The sequence below is a fragment of the Ochotona princeps genome, chromosome 11 (assembly GCF_030435755.1).
Source record: "Ochotona princeps isolate mOchPri1 chromosome 11, mOchPri1.hap1, whole genome shotgun sequence".
Taxonomy (NCBI): Eukaryota; Metazoa; Chordata; class Mammalia; order Lagomorpha; family Ochotonidae; genus Ochotona; species Ochotona princeps.
The window spans coordinates 70,080,883-70,090,754 of NC_080842.1; the positions used below are offsets into that span (position 1 = coordinate 70,080,883).

A 9,872-nucleotide genomic window follows, 5' to 3' on the forward strand; every position below is an offset into this window, starting at 1 on the left:
AACTGACTAGTGGACAGAGGAAAAAAAAAAGAGGCCTCCAGTAAATTTTAACACCGCATTCTAACAGTGGATACTGCATAATTCAACAAAATAAATGTTAAGTTCCTATGGTAAACAGACTAACGCCCCTCCCTAAGATGCCCACATCCTAATTTCTAGAAGCTGCAAAGATCCAACATTCTGTTGCTTTGAAGATCCAAGCACATCCAAGAGCTAAGATGGGGAGCCGAGACAGACATGTCAGAATCAGACTGGAAGTGTAACGAGGGGAGCATTTCCTGAGGGGCACGCGTTGCTGGAGGATGGCAGGGCAGGAAGATTGCTTCTCTAGCACCATCAACATACGGGTTCCTGGGGCAGCTCTAAAAATATTTTTTCTTTTGATGAAAAGAAGGCCCAGAGAGTGGTATAGTGGTCTCCCAGCCTGCACATGTCCGCCTAGCACAGTAAGGCCAGCCCCAGCTGGGCTCCACGGGCCAGAAGGCCAGCTGGATCTCGGTTGGACCAAAATCGGAAGGGAAGAATCTGTGCTTTTCTAGAGACCACCTGCATTTCTGGCATCTGGGCCTCTCACCCCCATAACATGCATCCTGTACACATCGCTACGGCCATCTGTACAGCAGCCCAGGTTTTCAGCACTCTCATCTATCTGAATGGCACAGAGTAGCCACAGAGCTAACCCTAGCAAGTATGTTTACACCAGCAGGACTGCTGCATCTCACCGTGAGCTGCCCCCAAAGTGCAGGGTGTCTCATTATTTCTCAGATGGCCTGATCTCGGCAGAGACACAGCTGGCCTTCTGTAAGCTGTCACTCTCCAGCCCGTGACTTCTCAAACACTCGTGTTCCCAACTCTCTTCATCTCTCAGACATCTCACATCCTTCCCCAGCAGCTACCTCTAGTCCCACACCTGCATCGGCCTCACTCAGCTCTATTTCCTACTCCCTAATAAGGTCTCTCCATGTATCTTCATATCAATGACTTTGAAACCCCATGCCTCTTTAGGGAACCCAGGACCAACTAGCCATATCTTGGCATGAAGACCCAATTCACTAGGCTAAAATCTTATCCTCCTCAAATGGTATAGTGGCTTCACTATTTCTAGAATAGTAACTGGGCATCAGACTGAATAGATAACTTGGGAAGATTGACAGCTGAAGGGCAGCACTTCGGCAGGGACCAGAAGAGGGCAATTCCATGCTGACAGAGTGACACGAGCACAAGTAGACGGTGCCTTCATGACATGATAACTTGGCTAGTGTCAGGAGCTAGAACCAGGAAAGGGGCTGTGGGAGCAATGAGAAAGCAAACCACATGCCAGGCTGATGCACTTCTCAATGAAGGCCATGCTGAGGTTGTAGGCAGCAAACTGAGGCCAGTAAAGAATGATGGAAGAACTGAGTGTGGCGCTGTGTGTCCCAGAAATAACAACTCTTGGATGAACAGATACGCAATCCAAACTTACCAAGGGAAAACCAGTAACGGGCTTGCCAAAAAACTGAACCCGGGTGGGATTTCTCACACATACACGTCATGGCTGCCGGCAGTGCGAGGGTGGGTCGCTGGGGTGCCTCAGATGACCGTGTACCTTTGTGCTTCAGGATGGCACTTTCCTGGTCCGAGATTGCTCCAAAAAATCGAAGGCAGAGCCCTACGTTTTGGTGGTGTTTTATGGGAACAAAGTCTACAACGTGAAAATCCGCTTCCTGGAGAGGAATCAGCAGTTCGCCCTGGGCACAGGCCTCAGAGGAGATGAGGTGGGTGGAAGTCGGCTGCCTCTCTTTTGCAGGCTATTGACAAGCAGGGGTTGAAGAGGGCTGTGGTGATGGGATCAGAGGGGACAGCACTGGCTGCAGGTGGAGGCTACAGTCTGTCCGCCTCCCAACTAGGCCTGGCCACTCCAGGCACCCAAGGCATGACTTGCCTACTACGGACACCCTCTCTGCAGAACACAAGGAGTCTCCCATGTAAGCCCATGCCAACATGACTTCCTCCCCAGCACTAATCTCTTACCACAGGCATTTCAAGTCTGTTAGCATGATCTATGCATAGGCTGGTATCTCCGGCACAGTATTCGGTACCCTGTGCAGCATACCCGTCTGCAGTACAGATCTGCTGGTAGGAGGTCAGGTGGAAGAGTGGACCCAGGATAGGATTGTTGAATGACTGCATGAACTGATGAGAACGGACATTTCTGTGAAAATGTGTGGGTGAGCGTAGTCAGTGTGTATTAACTTATTCTGATCTTCAACAGCTCTGGGATGTGACCATTGTTTCTGTCTTGCATAAAGAGAAACGGAGCTTGAGAAAAAGGAAGAAAATGGTCAAACACATAGATAAAGTAGGTAAGAAGGCGAGGAGAGGCTACTCAAGCCTTCATCTGGGGAAGGAAGGAAGACAGAAGGAGAGGGAACGTGGGAGGGTCTGAGTCACCATTGGCTAAGGATGTGACCGCAGGCCACCATTTCACTGTCTCTGGGCTTTCATTCTCAAATGTCAATGTTCTTTCAAAGCCTAGACTTCCACGCTTCGGTGACTCATTTCACATCACCAGGTCTCTGTTTATCTGTTCACTTGAGTTGCAGGCTGAACTATGTTCTGTTCCCCCAAAATTCACACAAGGAAGACCTAACCCCAGTATCTCAGAAATGGAAAATGGGACTTTAAAGAGAAAATTAAGCTTAAATGAAGTCATGTAATAGACCCCAAGCCAAGAGGTTAGGACACCGAGTGATGACCATGTGAGAACACAGAGAGAAAACAGCCATACCCAAGCCAAGCGCAGAAGCCTCAGAAGGAACCAGCACGGATCACAACTTTGTCTTGGACCTCTGGCCTTTGTAACTGTGAAGAAACAGTCCTATCATGCAAGGTGTGCTGTCTGGTACTTAGTTATAGCAGCCCTAGCAAACTACTGGGGTCTTATTGTGGGGTGGCTAAGTGCAGATACGTCAGCGCAGGATGAAGGATGAGAAGGCACGGGCAGAAGTCAGCAGAGCCAGTGCGGGATTCAGGGCTGCCCTTGACAGGCTCTGCAGGCAGGTGGGGCAGTGCCTACTGTGACGCTTCACTGAATATTCAAAGAGGGCAGGGTTTGAAACAGAGCTGGAGTATCACCCATTTCCTTGCCCTTTTCTTTGGAAATCCTGAAGTATCGTGACATCAAGTACATGTTGGGAGTTGGAGTGTCCACTATGGTAATTTTATCACAATGACCTGATAATGAGTTAAACACAAATGCAAGAATGCCTCTGACAGCCACGCTGGATATTTTTCGTGAGCATTGGTTGCAGGTGATAAGATCACAGAAGCTGCTGTTCTCCCGTGCACAGAGGGTGGTGTTTGGGAAAGGCTGGGTCTGGGCAGGGCTCCACACAGGCTGCATGGAGGTGCGGCAACCTTATCTCCTCTCTGCTAGCTGCTTCCCTACCCACATCAGTACAAACCCAGAACTTCCACGCACTGTCCTCCTGGCACAGTGCCAGGGCTACCAAAATGCTTCAGGTGACTAAAATCCTTTCATACCTGTGAAAGTCCTGCCAGTGAGCTTAGTAAAGATTTCACCTCTAATCATGCATAGCTTGGTGAGGATCAGTACTGGGTTGGTTTACATGAACAGGTGCATGGGAGAATAAATAGAATAACACTGTTGCAAATGCAGCCACAATAAGGATTATGTCAGAACTAGAGAGACAGATGTCCAATGTTCATTATTATGTTGTTATTACTTGGACAGCTAGAATGTAATCCCACTCAAATACACACTTATCCAGAAGAAAAAATCCTTTAAACCTTCCCTATTGCCCAATTTCCACCTCACAGAAGTTCTCATTGTCAAGAAAAGCCATACATGATTTTTAAATGCTCGAGTTAAAGGGTTCCTTTCAGTGGCCCTTGTACCCTGGCACAGGCTGGGTCTTCTGTCAGATGCTGTTTAATTTGCTCTTTCCTTTTGCCCCTGCAAAAGGCCCCTTTCCCACTGAACGAAACTGACATTCTGTCTCAGTCTCTGCTATTGCTAACAGCCAACACCACAGATCTGTTTTTATAAAGAGGTCTACTGGGGTTCACACTTCTGGCCCAAGGTCAAGTCCTGACATCTGATCACATTCCTCCTGCGGGCTGAGCCCTGCCACAGCACAGAGAGTCACACAGGGAAAGACCTCGCCCAACCAGCTTCCGTAAACAGACCCCTCTCAAGGTAACACATGCACCAATCTACTCACGGCATGAACAGATTAACAGAGCCCTAATCACTTCTCACAGATCCCGCCTGGTCCCACCTCTTCATGTCTCAGAATGGAGATGAAATCCTAACATGAGTGGATTAAATTTCACCGCATTCAAACCAGAGCAGACCTATATATAACAAGATTACAGCTTTTCTTGCCAGCCCCACTTTGGCCTGCTAATAAGAGAGGAAGCAGAGTGATTCTCTGCTAAGAGCCTGACAACATGCTCTCAGGAGGTCAGCTGCTCACTGGCTGTGCCGCCTGTAAGGCACTGTCACCTAAGGCGGCCCATCGCTTTCAGATGAGCTGCTCTAATTACTGTCACCGAGGATCCGCCTTGGGGGTTCAAATGCCTATTCTAAGAAATCTCCTTTTTGTTTTGAGAACTTTCTCCTCCCTTGCCTCTCCCAAACAAGTCTCCTTTTGCATATTTTGAATACTTAGCAATGTTTGGTGTGTGCAGGTAGCAATTACCAACTGACTGATCTACTGCATCTCATCCCCAGCTGCACTGTGAGGGAGGTGCTGTGAGCAACCCCAGCTCAACAGTCCGTGAGACGAAGGCACAGAAACGCCCAATGACTGGGCCCAGGTCTCAGCAGAAAATAGCAACACTGGAATTCAATGTACATCGCAAAAAGACTGATTCTGCCATACATCTTCAGATAATGTCATTACCAAATGCCAACCATGCCACACCTGTTTGCAAAGGACCTGGAACACTAGCAGTTAACTCATAGAGCACACCACGCACCAGTGACTGGGTGAATAGTCACAGCTCGCAGGTGACTCCTTCTGCCTCGGCCCTGTGGGAGGTTCACTGCGGTGTGGCCTTCACTCTGTTCTTCGTGCCCCCCACAGCCTGAGCGCTCTGCTTTGCTGGGCTGGAATCCCGTATCTTAAAACTACACACATATAAAACTGATGCGGCCAGGCTCCTCTGAACACATGCCAGTCACCAGCAACTTTATTTGTTATTCAAATAAAGAAATAGCATCTTCTTCACCCATTTGATAAGGAAAGCAAAATAATTGGGGTTCCTAAGCATAATTTTTATTTCATGTCTCTTTTATTTTCCAGTTGCCTTGAAAACTTGAGAATTCAAGTGTAGCAATAAGGTAGCAACACCTAACTCATGAGTATTTTTGAGTTCACAGTGAGGTTATGTAAATACAGTCTCTCTCTTTCTCTCTCTCTCTCTCTCTCTCTCTCTCTCTCTCACACACACACACACACACACACAGTCACAGGGGCTCTGGAACTTCCCCTCCCATCTATCTTACATGACTCTAAGGCCCTTTAGTGAGGGCTGTGTGCCCCAGGCATTGGGAGGGACTGCTCTCAGCAGCACTCAAGGAGTACATGGGAACTCCCCACCTCTGCAGCCCTCACTACATAGTAGGTGAGCAAACCCAGGCACGCTTGTGAAGCACACAGCTGCAAAGCACCACTGTGTGCTGCATGTTCGACACTGGGTCAGTTAGAAGGGGGAGCTGGCAATCCTTGTCTGGGCTTCCTCAGATTTCGGGATTACCCCCAGCTAGCTTCCTGCAGCTGCTCTCATAAGGACCACACAGCACGGAGGCTGCACTCTTCATTCTCTCGCAGTTCTGCGCACTAGAAGTCTGAAACCTTTCCTCCTGCAGCTTCCGAAGCCAGTGACCAACCCGGGGCTCCATTTCCTAATAGCTAAGCATTCACTGGGTGTCTGCACCACATGAAACTCCATGTTCTCTCTGGGAACACTGTGCAGATCCAGAGAGGCAGCTGAGCCATAGGCCGATTGGTGGAATGCCAGCCCTAGCTGACCTGGGAAACACCTGACATAAACAGCCTTCAGATCCACGGCTTTGCCTGCATCAAACATCAACCCTGCTTCAACGTCTTCCAAAGCTCAGAGAAGGGAGAGCACAGAGCCATTTCAACTAGCAGGCCTTTTTGCTCTGCAAATGTTTAAGAAAAGTGTCTGAAAATTATAGTATAGATGTACTTGATAGATTTCAAAGACTAGGAGACAAACAGTACACCAGGGAGTCTTTCTCCCTTCCTTTCCTTCCTTCTCTCTCTCTCTCTCTCTCTCCTCTTTCCTTCTTTCACTCCCAAGTGAGTACCCACACTTCTTTCCTTTTCTGGCAAGGACACATCAACTACAGCTTACACGAGAGTAAACAAAAGGCTTCAACAGATTTTCAAGATCTAATAGCAGGACATTTGCTGTCTCCCTGGGAAAACATGTAATTTAACATAAAAGTAAAAGCCTAATTATTATGTTTTTTAAAGTCTCTTTAGGGCATTATTTCAGATGTGGACCCATCAGATTTACATAAGCCCACAGTAAGAAATGACAATATGATTAATTGTTCCTGCCTTGCTTCCTAACACCTGTTAAAATTATAACTTCACATAAAATGTCATCCATACAGACTATTAAGACAGTTCGTATTGAATTCATTATTTGGGAACAATTCTAAAGAAACCAGGAATGAGGATACAAAGCATTTTCCCTCTGAATATTGATATCAGAAAAGATTTCCAGTTTGTGGAAAAGTTCTGCATGGAAAGTTTACTTTCATCACTCCTTTTTGGTCTTGTTCAATGTGATGACAGAGGAAGAAAATTCAGTCCTTAGTTTACCATTGGAGAGGAAAGACAGGAACTTCCTTTCTTCCTGAAGACTTGGGATGAAGCCCCGAGCACCTGCTGTGACCTCATTGCTGCCTGCTGGTGTTCTGGCAGAGCCTCGGGCAGGAGGGAACAGTGATGCCTGCTGGTGTTCTGGCAGAGCCACGGGCAGCAGGGAACAGTGATGCCTGCTGGTGTTCTGGCAGAGCCACGGGCAGGAGGGAACAGTGATGCCTGGCATCTCCCTGGAAGTCACCATGTGCCCTGCTTCCTTCCAAAGGTCATGCGAGCATCAGCTCGGCTAATCCTCGCAGCCGACTCAGAGGCAGGACTTAACATCAGCACCCATAAGCCACCATGTCAGGAAACTGCCCCAGGTCACACAGCGACCAGGTAGCACCGCAAGGCTTTGAACTCAGGGATTTATTTAGGTCCTTCACATTAGCTGATCCGATTGCAGTAGGACAACTTCTCCCCCTGCTGGACAATTGGGAAACCACCTTGCCTCTGTATAAATAGAAACTTGAATATATTCTGTACGTAAGAGAAGTGATGTTGTGGCCTGCAGGTTTGTCCCTCATCAGAAAACAAAGTAGATTTATGTATCAATACCCTAACCTCCAAGGCGACGGTATTGGTAAGCGATGACACTGTGACCACAGAGCCCTCATGACTGGGAGCAGGACCCTTATAAAGAGACCTCGGGCCTTCCGCCCTGAGGAAGATGAGAAGTCACCTGTCCTCCAGAATGCGTAATCCAGACACCAAGCCCGCATCCATCCTGGCCTTCCCAGCCTCCACACCCGAAGGCATTTCTGCAGTTCATAATCAGTCAAGTTCATTATGTTCCAGCCACATGAGAGGACTGGGACAGACTGCTGCACTGGTTAGCTCATGGAAATCTCTGCCACAGACCGAGGCGCAGGTCCAGGACAAGTCCCTTACAGAGCTGGCCAGAGACAAGCTGCACACGCAGCAGCCAGGCTGGAAGGAGCGGGAGGAATCTTGATGCATGGGAGCGGAAGGCTGGGGACGGAGGGGACACTGGGCAACCTGAGCCCCTAGCTACTTTGCCTTCCCCAGGCTTGTGCCCCGGGATGGTGCTTCACATCCTCCACGCGGCACTCCAGCCCGGAGCTCCCACAAAGCAAAGGGGGCATTCCCACCTAGCAGCACATACAGGCCCCAAGGGAAGTCTCCTGAGAGGTCTTGTGAGGTCCTCAAGCTCTCCACACATATCCCAAGTGGAAGTAGCTGCTAGAACCAAACAGTATATCCTATAATCACCACAATTATATAATGTGCATGTGGACAGAAACCTTTGCAACATCATTCCCTGTTGGAAACAAAGAAAATCCTAAAAGTTTATGGACAACGAAATTAAGAGAAGTTTATTTCAGTGCAAATTGTTTAAATCAATGCATAGAATACTTTTAAAATCCATGAAAAGTATACACTGTGGTAAATGCATGGACTGCAGTGTTTTGCACAAATATAAACTTATCTTGAATTTCATTTTTCCACCATCTTTCTGAAGTCCCCTATATATCTGAGACTTGCCAACCTTTTCTGCACCCAGAATATCCTGGAAGAGAGAAGAGGAGGCGAACCTAAACAGGAATCAAAGTGACCCCTCTGTGACTCCCCTCCCCAGGCTGTGAGCCCTCCGCTCTTGGGGTATCAGATGCCATCAGTCTCGGACACAGCCATGTAACATACAAAGGAGATAATCATCTAGAACAAGGCTCTACTGGCCCTGGCCCCCATCGCATGACCCTGCGCGAGTCCGGCCTCCCCTTACCCTTCAGAGAAGATGGCTCTACCAGCCCTGTTCACTGCACAGACTTGCGGGGGAGGGGTTGCCTTAAGCACCAAGAGGCAGGTTGAACAAGTTCTTCCTAATTATTTCCCAAAGCTCTCCTCCAGCATCAAGAAACCAGCCCTCTTGTTACGCTTAGCCTTCCTAACACTGGGCATGCTCTGAACATCCTCCAAACCCACCTTTTCCATTAATCTTGAATCACCCATAACCTAAAACCTACCTCCGGTTTATACCCTTGCCAGAGCACTTGCTGAGTCCCCTAGCTAAAGTCGGCTCACCTTCCTTCCCATCTCTATAGCACATTCTCCGAGTATCCCTAGAAACAGTGGGATTCACAGCCCCCCTTGGGCTTTCACAGGGAGGAAGGCAGCTCTGTGGCTGCCCCTGTCCCTCTGTGCTCAGAATTCATTAGAGCAGCAGGAGGAAGCATTGTGGCAGATGACTCCCACCAATTTACTCAGCTCAAGCTTGGAGCCTCTGTTTGGTCCACGAGTCTGTTTAGTATATAATGAACACATCTGCATCCTTGGGACGAGAGTGGAGCTTGACCAGAGCAACCTCAACCCAAGAACTCTGGGCTGGCAGGAATGCTACAGCTTCCAGAGTTCACCTTTGATCTCTCTCAGCTGTCTCACTCTATTGTCATGTTTATTACCACTCATTTGCATAAGCCTGCCTACCATATCTTTGTTGTTGTTGTTGTTGAAGATAGTCATGTTTTTAAACAGGAAAATTGTTGATGAGTTCACCTGTTTAACCTGCAAAGTAGATATTTAAAAAACTGTGAATCTTCTGTTTCAGAGATTTGATTCCGTGGAAGACATCATCCAGTACTACAAGTCTTTTCCTATCATACTAATTGATGGGAAAGACAAAACTGGAGTGCACAAGGAACAGTGCTGCCTGACCCGGCCACTCCCTCTCAGCAGGCACTTCTCACCTTGGTAGCCATCTTTGCAGTATCCTCTGTGTAGCGACCCCATTTATTCAAAAGATTACTTCCTGTGTCTTCAAGTGACGACTTTTAGACTTTGTAGAGAAGAAAAGCATCTATAATAGAAATCAGGAAATCAATCATGGCTTTGAGAGCTTAAGCCACAGAGGAAGTATTGATAAGATGCAAAAGCAAAAACCTGGTGTTTTCTAAACAGACTGTAAGCTTGGTCATTAGACTCATGCTGCAGATGAGCAAAGAA

At 47.9% G+C, this 9,872-nt stretch overlaps 1 protein-coding gene across 1 annotated transcript in view; it reads left to right on the forward strand.

The window, feature by feature from the left end:
* The window catches only part of CLNK (cytokine dependent hematopoietic cell linker), a 149,596-nt gene extending 139,972 nt beyond the window's left edge, over window positions 1-9,624 (forward strand). Inside the window, exons 19-20 of the mRNA XM_058670392.1 lie at window positions 1,602-1,757; window positions 9,478-9,624. Of these exons, the coding sequence (XP_058526375.1) occupies window positions 1,602-1,757; window positions 9,478-9,624 (303 nt within the window). The remainder of the gene's footprint in view (window positions 1-1,601; window positions 1,758-9,477) is intronic.
* The last annotated feature ends 248 nt before the right edge of the window (window positions 9,625-9,872 follow it).